General features: G+C 37.1%; 1 protein-coding gene and 1 pseudogene across 1 annotated transcript in view; both read left to right on the top strand.

The window, feature by feature from the left end:
* The window catches only part of LOC107599073 (EMILIN-1-like), a 14,426-nt gene extending 5,796 nt beyond the window's left edge, over positions 1–8,630 (top strand). The window contains exons 2-8 of the mRNA XM_016290558.1: positions 1,808–1,927; positions 2,772–2,902; positions 3,219–5,255; positions 5,412–5,528; positions 5,655–5,672; positions 5,776–5,910; positions 5,995–8,630. Coding sequence (XP_016146044.1) covers positions 1,808–1,927; positions 2,772–2,902; positions 3,219–5,255; positions 5,412–5,528; positions 5,655–5,672; positions 5,776–5,910; positions 5,995–6,326 — 2,890 coding nt within the window. The 3' untranslated portion in view covers positions 6,327–8,630. The remainder of the gene's footprint in view (positions 1–1,807; positions 1,928–2,771; positions 2,903–3,218; positions 5,256–5,411; positions 5,529–5,654; positions 5,673–5,775; positions 5,911–5,994) is intronic.
* An 823-nt stretch (positions 8,631–9,453) lies between these two features.
* LOC107599112 (ankyrin repeat and EF-hand domain-containing protein 1-like) lies at positions 9,454–14,957 on the top strand (annotated as a pseudogene).
* The last annotated feature ends 4,523 nt before the right edge of the window (positions 14,958–19,480 follow it).

Here is a 19,480-nt window from a genome sequence, read left to right as displayed (position 1 = left end):
TTGCGATTTTCTAGGCTGATATGGCTAGGAACTATACTCTCATTCCGGTGTAATAATCAAGGAACTTTGCTGCCGTACCATGGGTGCAGCAGACCCAATGATATTACGCAGCGCCTGAAATTGTCCCCAGCTAGGTAACTTCCAATGGAAGGCACGCTCCGTGCAAGCAGGTGGTCACGTTGGTTATGTTGGCGGAAGTTAGCCTATTTTCAGGCGCTGCGTAATATCATTGTGCCTGCTGCACCCATGGTACGGCAGCAAAGTTCCTTGATTATTACGCCGGAATGAGAGTATAGGTCCTAGCCATATCGGCCTAGAAAATATAAACTTTTCATTTTCCGTCGGTCTTAGTACACGATGTAACTACTGAAGAGTCAAGTTTTAAATAGGAAAAATATCGAAACTCTTTGGTCATTTTTGAGCGAGATGCTAATGGTCTAATCAGATTCAATGATCTATGCTAAGCTGCAGTTAAAAGTGCTACCGCCAGACCCGGAGATCGGCTGAATGGTTTCGAAAACGGTAAAACTCAACTGTTTAACTCTAGGGGAGTTGGAAAATGAAAATAATTTTCAAAAATAGTGGAGTGTTCCTTTAAACTCACTAAGCTTTCTAATATGAAGACACACTAGAATTCCACTTTTATAAAATTATCCATTTTTATATGAATGTACTTATTCCAAATACTGTCTACTGGGTGCCCAGAGTAGATGTATATCTCTGTGCAGGATGGGGATATCCCTCCTCTCATTCTCTCACAGGATGAGTGGACGTTTAAGATATAAACATCAAATAAACCCAAGTGACAAAAAAATTGTCTGGAAAAAAAAGAAAGAAAAAAAACTATATATCATGCTAAGCTGGATAGTAATCATGAAAATTTTTTAAGCATTATCACTAATAGTATACAGTATTAGTATTATTATTACTATTATTATTCAAATTATGGTTTTTATTTTATTATCATTTAAAGATTTCATATAATTTATTATCATTAAAATTTTATCATATCATTTAAAGATTAAACAAATTAATAAAGAAATGTATTACTATTGTACTGTAAAATAAAAAACAAGTATTTATCATATTAGTATTATTATTCTCTGTTTTTGACAGATTTATAAATTGAGTATAAATTCAAATATAAATATACAGTATAGTATAAATTCAAGTATGAATTCAATTTATATTTGATTAAAAACTGAGATTCTCATTGTCATAAGCAATTTCAAATGCACGTCATAAGTGGCCCAACAGTGATTGCAGAGTTGGAGTTTGTCTGGAGCAGCATTTAATGCAAACCAACAATTATTTACACACTATTTATATAATTACATCACAACCTTATATAATCTCACCAACACATATATGTGTATGTTTCATTCACTCATTAGAGTCATTAGTTCAGAAACTGGTCTACAGTTTTGTTGATTGACTAAATAGAAAACTCTGTCTCTGATTATTTTAGTAGGGTATTCCGTCCACATTGATGGAAGAATGGGCATGATCTAACGGAACAGAAAGCCAGTTTGAATAAGAACCAGTTCTTGTTCCAAGCCTAATGCTGCCATGACCTTGCTAACTGGTTGCACTTATGTGATGCTTTGTGGGTGTCATTGGAGGAAAGAAAGTTTTGGTTTTGTGGGTGTCACTGGAAGAAAGTTTTGGTTTTGAAGGGCAATTATTTGTACTTTAATTACAGGGTACCTTTTTAATTTAGCTCTGTCTAAAATGACGGCAGCAGTCCTCAACCATTTGGATTGAAGTCTTAATAAGTATAATTTGCCTATGGTTTGTACACAAACAGGAACTGGTGTGCCTACGTAGTAACAAAGACTGTAAGCTGTGTAATGGAAGATGGAGTGGAAACGTATGTGAAACCTGAATACCAGCGCTGTGCTTGGGGCCAATGCTCCCATGTGGTTTTGTAAGTATTCATGAGACAAAACTCAGCCAAATTGCATTTCATTTAATCTTGGCTACCACTTGCTGTTATGACAGTGTCAAACTGGAAAGGTTTGGAACATGTCCCTCACTCAACTAGATGTATGTCCACCAGAACTATGTGTGGAATGAGATGGGAGAGAAGTTGAGACAGAAATCAGTCTCAGATGAAACTGCTAATGTACCAGAAAGTTACTTGTAATGTTGTTATATTACTCATTTTTTAGAGAACATATTTCAGTCATAAGTCCAAGATGAAGCTGAGCTTTTTCTTAGGTCTCAATAAATCTCAGTTTTATCCACTATCTTCAAAGAAAGCCATAATATTAGTCCCCTATAAAATACAGAAGCCACATCACAAGTATGTATAAACAATGTTCTAATAATAGCAACAACTGCACTTGAAAATTAAGTAGACACAAGAGGCTTGCCAGAGCAAAGCAAACACTTTCAAAGATTTTAATGATGTATTGAAAGCTTTGACTCAAGAAAATAACAAAAACGTGCCCAGAAACAACAGCTCAAAGAAAAAGAAGAACAGGCCTTTATTGTACTGTTGCCCAGCAGAGTTGTGGCCTTTGGAAAAGCGATACATAGCCAAGGATATGAACGGAAAAGGAATAGTTTATCTGCCTACTTGAGACATTAGAGACTCTCTGGTTAAAGTCCTGAAAGATGATTAAATTAAACTTGACAACTTTAAGCGGAATCACAGAAGTACACATTTGTAAAAGCTTAATTTTCACAGCAAAAACACGATACAGAGACCATATTCAGAGTTTTAGCTCTTGCTAGAACTGTATATGATGAAATATCTCACACCACAGGTATCGGACTTACAGAAAACCACGGTACAAGGTTGCCTATAAAATGGTCACAGAGATGGAATGGAAGTGCTGTCACGGCTACTCAGGTGATGATTGCAGTGATGGCAGGGGCAGAACTACTGGTGAAGAAGGTATGACGTTACACCATTATCACCAGAACTCATAAAGTTAGTCAAGTTGATCTGACAGGGTGTGATTTTGAGAATATTTTCAATTCTGCAGTATTCTGTTGTAAATGTTTTGTATTATTATTATTTTTTCTCTTCATCAATAAAAAATGCTTGACAGGTACAGTATATTTTTAGATACACTTCCACTCAAATGTTTGGACATACCTATATGATTAAAATAAATGCGTCCAAACTTTTGAACTGGTACTGGTCTCAATTCGAATTAGTAAATGTCAAATAACTGTAAATAACTTGTGCAATCAATGTCCTTCAATAGGGAGAAGTGACAGTGACAAGATTAGACAACTTGAGGAACAAATTCACAACCTCCAGTCAACCTTATACAGCATGAATAAGAAATTACATGAGGAATCTCAAAGGGAAGGCATCAGTGGCAGCAACAATCTGGCCGACGCTGCCCAGCCAGGGATGAGGGAGACCATTCACAGCATCCAGACCAAGCTGGACATGCTGGACAACATGACACAGGTCCATGACAGAACCCTCACCAGCATCAACAACCACCTTGTGGGCGGCAATGGAATTGGAAATGAGTTGGACAGTCGCTATGGCACTCTTAAAGAGGAGATTCTGAGGGAGCTGGAATGGCGGGTGACACTGTCTTGCTCGTCATGCCAAACCGGAGTGGAGAGCATTCAAAGACAACAGCAGGAAGACCAAGAGAGGATCCGAGCACTGGAGAAGCACATTAGTGTGATGGAGCAGCACCACCAACAAACTGTAGATTTGCTCAAGAAGGAGCTATCACACTATCAGCGTTGCTGTGATTCCCTGAGCGATCTGGACAGGAGGCTTGGTGCCACTGAGAGAAAGGTCAGTTCAACTGCAGAGACGTATGATATCCTTAGAGAGCGTCTTGAGAAAGAGCTGGGAGGATCAGGCAATGGCAATGGCAGTCGAGGAAAAGCGCTTGATGAAAAACTGAACAGCCGTCTTAGAGAACTGGAGAGGAGACTGAATGGGACTGTGAGAAAAACCGAGCAAAAATGCTCCCATACTGAGACAAGTATGAAGGAGTTTGTCCAGCGAGAGATTGGCCAGATTAAGAACTCTGTCCTCAGTCGAAACGACGATCATATTTATAGAATATCTACTGTGGAGATTGATGTCCAAGACTTGAAGCGTTTCATTAACGATCACAAAAATGATCTGGAAAGGTTGGGGAACAAAACAACTGATCTTGACAGCAGGCTCAAGTCGGCGATTAATTTGTGCACAGAGACGTGCGGTCCAAAAGGGAGTGAGACAGCAGATACTGTGAAAACTCTCGAATGGAAGGTTGTTGCCAATGAGGAGAACATTAAGAGGTTTGACACCAAACTAAAGGATTTAAGTGTGTCTGGTGACTCTTTATTGGACCGTATTATAGATCTCAGCCATGACGTTCAAAAAATTAAGGATCTGACAGGACATAATGGAGAGCACTTTAACCAAATCGTCACCGATGTGAAGAATAGGTTACGTGATTGTGACATATGCAATTCGATAGATGAGGAACTTCGAAAAATAAGAAACTTAACCAGCCATGCTTTTAACACGTTCCAGGGAGAACTTACAGATTTGCGCAGAAAGGTATATTCAGATGAGTATGCTTGCTCTCAGGTATGCTCAAACCTCCAGGAGGAAGTGGGCAAACTGAAAGAAGAGGTAGAGAAATGCACAGGCCAATGCGTGATCAGCATGGCTGACCATCAGAGGAACATAGATAATCAAAATACGATCACTCGCAAGCTTGGCAAAGACCTCAAGTCCATTCAGGGTGAGCTCATAGGGGTAATCCAAACGTTCAGCTCCATCAATGACACTCTGAAAGGCCTCAGGAATACCATACAGGGACATGGCAACTCTATTTCTGATCTGGACTCGTCTAAGGAAAGAATTTACTCAGAGTTAGATCAGATACAGGATGATTTGAACAAGCACAAAGAAGACAGTAAAGTGCGTTTCGATGGCATCAGTAGATTTAACAGCAATTTGAAGACTGAAATGGGAGAATGCAAACTTTCTCGAGAAGGGCTGGATAAGAGGCTCTCGAAGATGGAAGATGTCTGCGGTAGACTGGATTCCATGTCAGTAAACCTTCAGATAATCAAAGATGGCCTGAACAAACACGTCTCTGGGCTTTGGACATGTGTTAATGACCTAAACTCCACAGTTATCTCTCACGGTGAGGCCATCGACAGCATTCAGAATTTTCACTTAGAGAACATTCACGGCAAAATGAACAACCTCAACTCTTCCATACTGCATGTTCTCAAGGAGTTCCAGAGCTTCACTGAACAGGACTTTACTGGTATGTTACATATGTCAAGACAAAAACAAATTATATAATTTGTGTTAAGAATTTGTAAACCTATGTAAAACAATTGGATACTTTATACCTCAACTATCCATTTTTTAGTTGTTTTTGAATGAAAAACCAAGCAATGTCTTTTGGGCCAATCCTCAGGATCTCCTGGACCACCTGGTTCTCAAGGAGAGAAAGGATCCAAAGGACCACCTGGGCCACGAGGACCTCCAGGCAGAGAAGGACCACAAGGGAGAGTGGGGCAAATAGGACCCCCAGGTAAATAAATGAGATGAGAAAATTAATAAATATATAGATTTTTTTCACAACATTACCAGAACAAGATTTTATATTGTCAAATTACTTATATTTTTCTATACATTTTCTAATTTGTCTCTTATTTAGGCCTCAGAGGTGAACAAGGTCAGTGTTCTTACTATTACTACTGCTACGACTACTAATAAAATGTTCTACTAATAAAATGATATTTCTACCAATTTTTCTCTATTCTTCTCCTGCTTACCAGGACCTCCTGGAGAGGATGCAAACGTCCCAAGACTGTCATTCTCAGCAGCACTCACACGACCGCAACCCAATGCAGGCACTATTGTCTTCAACAAGGTCTTTGTCAATGAAAGAAAGGCCTACAATCCAAAGACAGGTATGTATGTTAAAGACAAGCATATAGTGTGTGAATTAAGGTCTGTCATAATCATAAATTCTCTCACTAAATATATTTTGACAGGTATGTTCACTGCACCTGTGAAGGGGCGATACTTCTTCAGTGCAGTCCTGACAGGTCACAAAAATGTCAAGATCGAGGCAGTCTTGTCTAAATCCAATTATGGAATTGCCCGTGGAGATTCAGCAGGCTATCAGCCTGAGGGTCTTGAGAAACCCATGGCAGAGGCACGGCACACTCCTGGCTCCCTGGTCATCTTCAACATCATACTTCCTCTGCAGGAGGGAGATAATGTCTGCATTGATCTGGTCACAGGTAAACTTGCCCATTCTGTGGAGCCCCTTACAATCTTCAGTGGAATGTTGCTCTATGAAGAAACAGACGACAGATTGTGAGACCCATCTGAGACTCTTTGTGAGGACAATGTCAGATGTAAAAATTTGTATCTGGACACAATACCTTTTTTGAAGAACAGTATTCAGTGTTGAATAAGGTTTATGATACAAATTATATATGCAGGTTTATTTTATAACAGGCCATAAGGAAACAAGATGGATATATTTTTGATTATGATATATATGATTATGTTTTTTTACACTTACATTGGCAAATCATATATTTTCATATAATGTATGTGAGCAGCAATGTTTGCTTATATTACAATGCAATTGAGGACGGCAAAGATCTTTCTAAAAAAACTACCACATCCATGTTACTTGTTGCCCCAGAAGAGATCAGAATGACTGGACTCAAGTTTACATAATTATCTAATAAACTAAAAATCTTTATTTGATCTGACCCTACAAACCTTCATCATAGTAGTTATCTGAATGTATAAAGATACTGTGTGGTTGTCAGCAGTGCGTTGCTAGACCCTTGAAATACCCATATGCCCCAGTAAACATTACTGAAAAACAATTGTATGAGAATGGAAATTGCCATTTACTGACATGATAATCATTTTGCCTGATAATATTTCAGCAATCATGTTGTGTGTTCTATCAGCTATTTAGGATCATATGTCAGATTCAGAAAGTAAGCACTCTTGATCTAACTGGTCAAATGGTTCTAAATTGATTTTTGATTCATTCAGACAGTTCGCTCATACACTGAATAATTTGCAGCAGTTTCTCAAACCGAAAAAGAAAACAAAAAGATCACTGGATGAGGTGGATATTTACCTACAATACATTGTAAGAAACAAAGCTTGCAAATGTCTTTTAACATTTATCAGTGATTAAACAGCACATGCAACTTGTGAATAACTCTGTAAAGATATTTTATGATATATATAACAGTAAAAAAAAAAAAAAAAGTAGGCAGTGCTGTGCATAATATAGTGTATTCACATGCACAATACAGTGTGTTTACATTACTTCCCAAGTAAATCAATAAATACATGGATTTTTTTTTTTTTACATTTGTAGAGAAGAATGAGAAACGGAACATGAGAATAGATACAGTATGTGGGAAATACCTTTCAGAAGCAGGCCATTTTGTTGTTGTTTTGTGAGTTTGAAAAGGTTTTATCAACTAAGAACTTCAGGATCTTTAGTAAAAAACAAACTATTCTGTATGTAGATGTTGTGATAACCAATCTTGCCAGTAACTGAGAAAAGACTGCGAGAAATCCAAGCTAATCCTAGAAAATTAGACTATATATACACAACACAAAACACAAAAACCATGGCCAACATATTGTATGTGAAAAGCATAATATAATGAATTTTTTTGAAACATCACACCATGTATACCATTATCCCCTTCTACTTTCAAGCTTCACTAAAATACACCTCAAGAAGAAGGAATCCAGAGACCATGAAAATATATAGATCCGTATGTACTGTTGGTGTGGTTTCATTTAAAAAAATATGTTTTTCCCCTCAAAGGCTCCATTCAGGTTTTTTAAAGATGGATACAATAAATATTACACATATTTTCTATTATTTCCCATTTCCTCACTGTGTTATATTTGCAGCACATTTCTTAACTTAATCTCCAAATTTGGAAAAGTAACTATAAAAGGATGGATTCAAATAAAGCAGGCTGTGCAGAGAGGGACATTTTTAGACATGCCAGAGGCTATAGTTCAGGAATCTTCTGTAACCCATTCTCTGGTGACTCTTCCAAAGAAAACCATGAAAGCTGTTTGTGCTAGATGCAGAAAAGATTTCATCCTGGCTATCTTTTTTTTGTCAATGGATTTTTTTTGTCTCTTTGGACCGCAGATGTTCTCTAAATAGCAGATGTTCTCTAAATAGACTAACAGCTCAGAATCTGTATCTTTGCCAAACATGTATTTGCATGACCTTAGCTGTCTTGGTGGTCTATGCCTAATGTTTTCTTTAATACAAAGGGATTTAAATGGACTTTAAAGGACTTTACACTGAGTCTAGTACTGTGAGATCAAACCTGGCCCACTCAGTCACTTTTATCCCTCAGAAGAGAGAAATTCCTTAAAGCGTCTTTATAAATATTACTTCTGAATGTTTCATTTTGCAGTAAGACAGCTGATTTGCTCAATTTGCAATTGGGACCAGGTTATATCAGCTGCCCAGGCATAACCTGAACCATTTTTTCAAATCTAATATTTTTAAGTTTCATCTCATTTCTCACTACAGGCATTACAAAACAGTATTATAATTATGCAAATAAAGTGTATCTGACTGCTGTGCAATCCAAACAGTCCTCAAATTATTTTCAGCCATAACTTCTTCAAAGCTGAATGTTATATAATGGATTTACAGTATATTTGCAATGCTAGTTTTTAATTAAAATATTTTTCACAAATTTCTCCTGTATTAGTAATTTTTATTCAGATTTTCTGCATGTTGTTATCATAGACAGACTATATGGTTGTTATGCAGTTGCTACCCTTCCCTTTAACCCCTCCAAACTCTAAAACCCCGCCCTCCAAGGACACACTAGCCAATCCCAAAACATAAAAGGCAGATTGTGTTCTCTCATTGGCTAAAAAAGTGCGGGCCACTCTACTTATGGTGAATTCGCGCCCTCTAGTGAACGATCTTAAATCTTTGCACATATTTCATCAGATATACAGCTATATTGTGAACAACTTTAAAAAATCTTCAAATTAAGCAGCAAGGTGCAAAAAAAGACTTTAGGAAAATCGGGTCCCCAAAATATCAGATGGTCGAAAATTCATTTTTATTTAATATTCATAGGGGAACATTATTTGCATAAAAAGAAATGTGTTTGTTATGAAAAATCATGTAAATATTAAAGCTAAAGGGCATACATTAGATTTGGGATAAGTCGTCACATATTTACACAATGGAAGTAAATTATTCATAATTTAATGTTCTTTTTTCTTTCTTTTAAATTTTCCTTTCTAAAGGAACCTACATCTTATATACAAGAGACTAATAATTATGAATCTACTTTCAGGCATGTTGTGCCCTACTATTGCACCTTGATAAAAATCTCAAGTGAAATTAATTAAAAACACAAGGAAAACAACTACAAATGCTACCATAAAGTTTTTAGATTTTCAGGTTCATGATGTCATGCACCCTGGCCAAGGGAAGGCTTGAAGTTTTGCAGATCTATCGGCTGCTTCAGTGCGTCCAGGATGGAGATAAGCCATACATAGAGAAATTAATCAGCATGGGTGTTGATGACCACATAAACCTCACTGAGCCATGAGGGGAACGGCGCCCTGCACCTGGCATCAGTGGCCAACAAACCTGACATGCTGTGGTTCCTCATAGCTCAAGGTGCCCGTCCAGACATGCAGGACAGGAGGGGGAGGACACCCCTGATGCTGGACGCAGAGCTCGGATATGACAGTATCGTGTCTCTACTGGCCAAGAACAACGCACACATGAAACTTGTACACAAAGAAGGGAAAGGCCTTTTTTTAAATTTTAATTTATAATACAGTTTATCTGCCACTTTTTATCCATTGCTGTCCATAAAAATATGCATGCAACTGTTAAAAGTTTCTGTCAGTGCCAGGGGCAATATCAATGTACTGTATAGACTTTATCTGTGAATACACAATTTATTTATCAATATACAATATCTCTCCTTCTCTCTAGGGTTAGATATTAATGAGGCTTCCAGTAACTGACACCTCACCAACAATTATTCTTCATAAGACAATTTGACAGCAACCACATAGTCAACAGAAATCATCAATGGCTGGCAGCATCCTGCCATTTTGGAGATTTACTGTATGCGGTCTATCTAATTACAGATCAGGGAACGGCCAGTAAAACTAGCGTGTAAACCGATCTGAGTAATCCGTACTCTGGCTTCTCTCTCAGGCTTGCTTTTCAATGCCCTGGATAAGAAGTGATTCCATGCAGCTCACTTTGCGGCTGAAAGAGGCTTCTTTGAAGTGAGCACCACTTTTGTTGTTGTTTAACAATTATATAAAGAGTGATAAATTTTTTTTGCTGTTATTGAGTGAAACTGTCCTAGCATTTGGCTATACGTCTATGTATTTCTCCCAGTGATTGTCATTACTGCTTTTTTCCAGATCATAAAGGTGTTGTCTGCATATGCAGCAGACTTTGGAGTGGTAACATCAGAGGGGGATACACTGCAGCACTTTGCTGCCTCTGGTGGTTACACAGATTGCTGCAGGTTTCTAGCTCATAGAGGTAAATCAATTTATTTTAAGCCAAACAGAATCATTAAACCGGGGGAGAATGGCTGCTTGTTACTATTTTTTTAAGCAGATTTCTGTAAATTCTCAATGACAAAAAGGATATCAATAGTACAACAACTGACTATACCTAAAAACAACAAAATAGGGTATAATTCACTGTATTTTTGATTATTTTTCTTTATTTTTTCTACATTTACTTTAGTTATTAGGAAAATGTATTATCCTTTTATTACATGCACCAAATATATTCACACTCGTGATGTGTTCGTAAAGTACTCATAAACTGGCTGTTGTCAACAAAAGATAAGCTTAAAACAGCTTAAAACAGCCATAAATATTAGTATTGTAATTTTACTGTTGTTATTATATGATTTTTATATTATTGCAATATTTCTTATTTTATTAAAAAAAAATATTTAGTAATAATAATAATAATGAAAAATTGTGCAATATTTATTATCGCAATTAGATTTTTCCCCAAATCCTGCAGCCCTACATAAAAGCAGTCATGCTTCTTGATGTGGAACAAGTTGAATTTGATTTGAAATACTATATATATATTATATATATTATATTTGATCCCTTGAAGATTCTAATTCCTACTTTAGGATGCAATCCCAAACTGAAGAACCAAGAAGGCCTGCTTCCCCGTCAGATCGCTAAGGACTGTGGTCACAAAGCCAACGTAAAAGAGCTTAAGAAGGCTGAACGACTGCATGGAAAGTTCTCAAAAGAAGCGGGTGCCACAAATGAACCATGGGCTCTGACGCTTCACGACTGGTCGCATGAAAATGAGAATGCACTGAGAAGTGCTTTCGAGTCAGCATCAGAAGGCTGCATGGGAATAGAGATGGTGTCAATGGCAACATTTGTGCCTGTTCTTCAGGAACTTCACGCTCCTCTAGATGATAACTAAATTCATCCTCTTCTGCTTGCTCTCGATAAGAGAAGAGAGAGCTTTATAAATATAAGTGATTTCCTAAAAGGTCTCAAATATCTTCCAAAGACATATGTTATGGCCTCTTATGGGCCTAAGAAGAAGAAAGCAACCAAGACAGGAAAGACCAAAAAGACTAAGTTCAATGCACCCATGACCATCTTCACTGTCCCGCCTGATCTTATTTAACAGCGTGATGATGGTGGGCCACCACATTTTATGACTGAAAGTTACCAGCATGCTACAGACACCCACAGATATGACCGGGACCATCGACCAGGACATCCTATCGAAGATGATACAGCATGATGGTACATCGATGAGCTCGAAAAGATATACATAAATATGAACTACTGTGTTAAAACAGGAGATATTGAGTCTCTTAGGTTGGCACTCAGCCAAAAGGTTCCTGTAGATGTGAAAGATCGCTTCTACAAGACACCACTCATGCCTGCATGTGCAAGTGGCAAAGTTCCTCCTTGATAACGGGTAAGTTTAGTGAATGTATAAGAATTTACGGATAGTTCACCCAAAATTTTTTATTCTGTCATCATTTACTCAGCCTAATGTCATTCCAAACCTGTATGATTTTCTTTTCTGCAGAACATTAAAGAAGATGCTTTGACGAATGTTGGTAACCAAACAGTTTTGGTTTCCATTGACTTGGAAATAAATGGGAATTGAAACTGGTTACCAACATTTTTCGAAATATCTTCTTTAATGTTCCACAGAGGAAAGAAGTTCGTACAGGTTTGGAGCTATCCCTTTAAAGGAATAAATTAAAGTATATTTACATTGGCATATGTATATTTGCATAAATGATATTCAAATGATAATCTCATCGCAGGGCTGATGTGAATGCATGTGATCAGTTCAGCTGGACTTCTCTACATCATGCGGGACAGCTGGACATCATACAGCATCTGTGGATCCCTCCACCCTCAATGGAGCCACTCCCCTAATGAGAGCCATTGAGAGCTGTAGGCCGTCCTGTGTGGAGTACCTCATCAAAGCTGGGGCCAAGGTCAACGCAGTAAATAAGACAGGTACAGTTCCTTGTCTAGCAAAGAACTATTATAATACTACTTATAATGCAACACCTTGATAGATCATAAATCTACTGAAGTGTGCAAACCATGAACATCTTACAGATTTCATAACCATCTCAGTGCAGACTGTTTTTACACATTCCCACAATGCCACCTCATCTTTGCCGGAGGACTCTTATGAACACCCTGATTTACAGTGCATTAAATCTCTGAGACTGATCAGCTTTGGCTCTGCTGTCATTTGAGTCAGGAACTTTCAATCTTTTAATTGCAGAGCAAAACTGCTTGGACGTTGCCCATGCTTATGCAGACTTCAGGGTGGTGGATTTGATCCAGGCTAAGATTAATACGCTACCCAGACCTAAGGAGAATAAGAAGCCACAGCCCGTCAGAGTCCACCGCAAACTAATGCCAGCTTCAACCCCTGGCTCTATAAAAGAAAAGGTAGAACAAGTGTACTGTACGTGACTCAACATATTTATTCGACATATCGACACTCACATGAGCAAATGACAATGATTAACAAGCCAATCAATTCCTGACAAAATCAAGCCCCTCCCTAAATTTTTTGTTCATTGAGAAGCTATTTTACTCAGCTATACATTACAGTATTGAATAAAAACTTAAAACATAATATGAGGCCAGGGATGAATATTATTTTCCCTTTCATATACTTTAAAAATGCAAATTGTTTTGGTTTGTTTCAATACTACTGTAGTCCTGGACTTTATACTGACACCAATGGCATTGTTATACAGCATCACTGATGCTATTGTATAAATGTGCTATTCATATTTTTTTATCCGTGATAAATTTATTCTGCAACCAGAAGTGTCTCATAGTAGGGGGCTATCGATGCAATATCAGTATTCATCCTTATGTAGAATTAAACATGTTTTTTACATGGGTGTTTTTTTCCTTGTTCCCCACATCTGTAAAGTGACCTTGGGTTTTGGAATGGTGCTTTGAAAATTAAATTTTTTTAATTATTATTATTATTTTTCGCGACATATTTCTCAAGTACTATTCACAATAGTTCTCAATTGAAAATTAATGTGTAATTTCAAATATAAAATTTAAACCGCATAAAAGCTGGAATCAAAACCATCTGGTAAGGAAAATGAGTTGACACAGCAAATGAAAACCCAAGCAAAGAGTAAGTAAATGAGTCCAGACGCGTCACATTACCCCCCAACAAGGCCTAGGCAGCTTTGTGACTTGTTAGTGTGCTCAGGGAAACCCTGCTGAACCTTTGTTGAAAGTCACACCATTGTCAATGTGTCATCACGTCCACTGTGTCTTGATTGCGGTGTTGGTGCTTTATCTTCTCAGCAGGGCACCGTTCCCACTCCTACAGCCTCTTCAAACTCAGCAGTCAAGAAAGCAATGAAGAAAGACAGTGCACAGCACTCAGATCACTACTGGTAAGCTCAACAAATTGGACATCAGTTATGTGCCAAGAATGGTAAGCTGGACAACATTCATAGGTATACGCACAGAGAAACGTGAGCTAGATGGGTGTGAGCACAGTGGGTTTAATGAATTAATAATAAAAAATTTCATGCAAAAACAGAGTGCACATAAATTTCTTACTCTCATTCTACTGTTCATTAATCTGATTTATTCTACATAGCTATGTCTCCATATATGGGCTGTACACACAATAGTGATTGTATCCTTACACTACAGGGAATAGTGTAAATACATGGAAATACAGGGAAAGTCACACCATTGTCAATGTGTCATCACGTCCACTGTGTCTTGATTGCGGTGTTGGTGCTTTATCTTCTCAGCAGGGCACCGTTCCCACTCCTACAGCCTCTTCAAACTCAGCAGTCAAGAAAGCAATGAAGAAAGACAGTGCACAGCACTCAGATCACTACTGGCAAGCTCAACAAATTGGACATCAGTTATGTGCCAAGAATGGTAAGCTGGACAACATTCATAGGTATACGCACAGAGAAACGTGAGCTAGATGGGTGTGAGCACAGTGGGTTTAATGAATTAATAATAAAAAATTTCATGCAAAAACAGATAAATTTCTTACTCTCATTCTACTGTTCATTAATCTGATTTATTCTACATAGCTATGTCTCCATATATGGGCTGTACACACAATAGTGATTGTATCCTTACACTACAGGGAATAGTGTAAATACATGGAAATACAGGGAATACGTTTTATATAGGCCAAAAGTACACACAAGTAGATGTGTTGAGAAATTTGAGAAATTTATTTTCATTGGGCTATGATATCCGTTTTTCTTGCTATTTGTTGTAGACGTGACAAAATCAGCTGACCATCAGCAAGCTGATGGATAGGAAAACAAGGAGGAGGCAGTATTTCAGTTTTGAGGTGGACTTTGATGACTTCAAGATGCCATTCATTTATTCTCTATACTAAGAAAATAGTGGTTACAAAGAATTGTATTTCTGTCATGACAACTCTCGGAGGGATTGGCATGGTAATGTACATGACAATGTTAATGTATTTGGTCTTGGCGGAATAGATCTGCTACGCTGGTGCTGCTGCTGCTGCTGCGGCAGAGCAAGTACAGAGACTTGCTACTGCCAATACATCCACAACATGCTGCTGTGAGCATGTAAGAAATATTGCAAATATTGTAATAAGAAGTAAGCAAATATAACATACATGAAATAACCCCCATATAGCATACATAAATCACCTCGTAGCAGATCTATACAGGTGGAGCTGGGGAAGGTGTAGGGTTTCTGAAGCAAGCTGCAACTGCTACGGTAAGCCCATTTCATATATTTGAATGCTGAGCAGCGAGCTCATTGGCTACCGATACAGGTGAGAACCAATCCGCTGTGCCATGTGATAATGATGTCATTAGGTCAGATTGAGTTAGACCTATCGGACTGCGCCATCTAGAGTTTCATGCCAGAACTCTGTATTTATAAGAATGTTTTGTGAATCCTGTCCCAAATTACAGTAGAGATTTGGGGGTCAGCTAGCAACCACTCAGAACATCTTGGCAACCTGAGAGCAACACCCTGGCAACCTTCCAAAATGCCTTCGCATCATAGCTTCACATTTTCCATGGGCATCAGCACATTAGTTTACCTAACATTCTAAAATAGTGTGTTTTATGCTGTAGTTACTTAGGGATTTATACTGCATGTCTCACGGCTGTTTCTCTGTCGTTTCAGAGAGGGAGGTACGTTAAGTAAGATTGATTATGCATTTAGGAGATGATGGAGATGAGAAATGCTGCCTATGTGCTGGCATGCAGTTTGTCTCCTCCATGTCTCAGCGTCTGTCGGGCGTGCTGAGTACAGGCCTTTCACCACAGGCAGTGCTGCGCAAAACACCTCATGTTGTTTATCTCAGAAAACTGAGCGATTTTATCAACATGCTTTAACAAGAATCGGATACAATAACTGATGATTAACAATGTCTGATATATTCATAGTAGAAATGTGTGATTGAAACTCTGACTAGTAGAAAGACTTGCAGTAAAAGCTGTTCTTATTTTCTATACTTTACACATTGAAGTGACATGCACCAGTTATCGCTGGCCTTGGAGCAGATTCTAGATTCTTTCTGCTATAAAGAAATGCACCACGGCTGTCCTTTTTATTGCATGCTTTCTCTGTTTGGCCATCAGATGGCGCAACAGTGTTTACATATGAACTGTGTCTGTTTTGGATGGCTGTTCTAAGATCCTCAGGGACTCTTGTGTTACAGCTCAGCACAGCACAGTACTGCAAAATGGCAGCCAAAACAATTTTCATTGTTTAGAGTCGTATTTTGAACCCAATTAAAATATCGTGTGATTGAAGGTTCATTTAAAATGTACAGGTATAAATTGGATGTTTTATGAATGATAGCTGCCATTCTAAGTCTCTTTCCATAAACAATCTCTCTGATTTACTCCCTGATGTATTCTGTTAGTTTAAAAATCAATAGAAATGTACCACAAATGAGTGAAAAGGACTCTCACAGTGGTAAAGAAGTAAATATCCACATCAAATCAGCATAACACGTTTACTGTAACTGCAGAGTCTGTTTAAAATGTCAACAGTGATGTCTGAAGAACAGAGATAAGGTATTTTGTATTCGTATGACGTGCATCTGATTAAATGCGCCCATGTCTGCTGATACCAGCGTTTACTACCGAATTAGATCATTAGATTGCTGTCTTCAAGGTCTGTTGGGCATGGTTACTTAACAAAACAAATGGTCAAAACTAACAGCTACTGTATAAATCAGGGCTACTGAAACTGCGGGGTTTACATATATCCATTTGGTATCGCATCAGATTATGGAGAATTTATGCCAATTGTCAGAGACTGTAACTAGCAACTGAGAGAAATATATGGATTTTTGTATATGCATATGTGTCTAAATCAAAAATTTGGACTGTTTGTTACAGAAGCTGAGAAAGAGACAACAAAAGAGAGTGGGAGAGAGAGAGAGAGAGATGGGGGGGGGCTCGGAGAGTTAGTGCATCAGAGAGAGAGAAGGACAGGGCAAATGAAAACGATAGTGTGAGTGTGAACCAGTCGGTGACATTCATCCCTGTAGATGTGGGTAACGACACAGAGCAGTGTGGGGTGAGTCAGAGATCTTAATGGAGGAGTGAATTTTTTATAAAATCAATGCTCTCAGCTTCAGTGTAAACAAGATCTTTCAAGAGTGATGATGCAAATTGTGTTTTCATGTATTTATCTATGTCGATTAATCTCCACTGATGTTTTTCATCTTAATACTCATGTACATGTTTGTATTTAATAGGATTTGTCATGAACTCAATTAATATACATGACTACAATTAATATACACTGCCGGTCGAAAAAAAATTATATATATATGTAACATACAAACATGACGATTCGGTATGTACCTTGGTTTTGACATCACGGTTCAGTATGGTTTCGATACAGCAGGGGGGGGGGGAAACTAAACATAAAATTGCTTTTTTTTTTAATTAAACAGTGGTTTACTGAACAAATTGCTCTTTCTTTAAATAAATTAAATTATCATAATTTTCTTAGGGATAAAAATCTACCTCAGCTTATGCTCTAACGTTAGGGAGCCATTTTACATTAGCCTACTATAAGGCTACAGTTAACAAAGAACCAAACTTAAATTTAATTACCATTTATTTTTAAATATAATAATCAACACTCAACTAAAAAAAAATTCTATGCAAACATGTAAGTTACACATAATGCAGTTTTTAAATTAACTTCTAAATTCTAAAATTTCTATTTGTTGCTGAAATACAGTGGCTGTCATAGCTTGTATCATAACAGATTTATTTAAACATACATTAAACAATTAAGACGGCACTTTCAGGTGAAGTAAAATATAATGAGGATATAGTCTAATATTTTGCAAAATGCTCTTCTCTAGACTTCATTTATAGCAAACTAAAGATCTGTGGACACTGATGACTTGCCTAAGGTAAGGACATTTTGTTTACAAGCTGTTTTACTGACGTCTTTCCGTGGTGGAAACACTGACTGAGTGATTACATGAGGCATGAGATGTTCATTCATGTTTATTTCGCGTAAAAATTTTTTGTAAATTGGGATGATCGCGCTGCTGTTTGAGGCGCCTATACAGTGATCTGTCGTGCCACATCAAAGAGCATCAGAACGGCATTTATTGTTTGAATTTCCTGAAAAAAAGGACATAATTTGAAAGATGAGACTTTGTTTCTAAACCGACTTTGTACTGAACCGAAGGACTCGTACTGAAAATTTTCGGTACAAATACGTGTATCGTTTCACCCCTAATATCTATATATACACACACACACATACTGTATATATAGATAGATATAGATATAGATATATATTAGGGGTGAAACTATATATATGTATATATATTTAAATTTAATTTATATTTAATATTGAGTCATAAATATTTAATTTAAAAAGTCTAAATATATATAATTTAAATATATATATATATATATATATATATATATATATATATATATATATATATATATATATATATATGTGTGTGTGTGTGTGTGTGTGTGTGTGTTTAAAATAAGTCTTTTTATTAACATTTAAAATAATTATTTTCTATTTAAAAATATTTTTAAATATTCCTGTAATGGCAAAAATGAATTTTCAGCAGCCATTTCTTCATTCTTCTAAAATCATTGTTTTGGAGCTCAAGAAACATTTTGAGTAATTGTCAATTTTAAAAACAGAAATTAATATTTTTTTTAACAAGGGCACATTAAATTGATAAAGATAATGTTACAATGTTATTTCAAATAAACGCTTTTGAATTTTATTTTCATCAAATATGGGGAAAAATGTATAACACTTTCCACAAAATATTAAGCAGCAAAAACTGTTTTCAGCATTGATAATAATAACCATTATTAAAAACTGAGCACCAATAATAATTAAGCACCAAATCAGTATATTAGAATGATTTTAAAAGATGAAGATGGAATTTTGACACTGAAGACTGAAGTAATTATTGCTTAAAATTTCATTTTCAGGAATTAAAGGAATAAATTACATTGTAAATTCAAATAGAAAAGTTATTTTAAATTGTAATATTTCGAAATATTACAGTTTTACTGTATTTTTGATCAAATAAATGCAGCCTTAGTGAGCATAAGAGACTTATTATTACAAACTTTAATGTTTGTAATGTTTGACCTGTAATGTTTGTATGATTTTGCTTTTGCAAATCTGGTCATGTAGTGCTGTGCTAAGACTTTGTTTTGCTCCATCTGAAATGATATCCCTGCCCCGTCCACATTGTTTTTCTGGGTTGAAAGTCTTTCCTTGCAGCACTGCAGTGTTTCTACTCATACACCCCCCCCCCCCCCCCCCCCCCCCCCCCCCCCCCCCCCACCCTCCCCCCCCCCCCCACACTCTCTCTCTCTCTCACAACCTGACGACACACACACACACTCTCACACA

This window comes from Sinocyclocheilus grahami, unplaced genomic scaffold (genome assembly GCF_001515645.1).
Source record: "Sinocyclocheilus grahami isolate Dianchi unplaced genomic scaffold, SAMN03320097.WGS_v1.1 scaffold260.1, whole genome shotgun sequence".
Lineage (NCBI taxonomy): Eukaryota > Metazoa > Chordata > Actinopteri > Cypriniformes > Cyprinidae > Sinocyclocheilus > Sinocyclocheilus grahami.
This window is presented reverse-complemented; position numbering and strand designations above follow the sequence as displayed.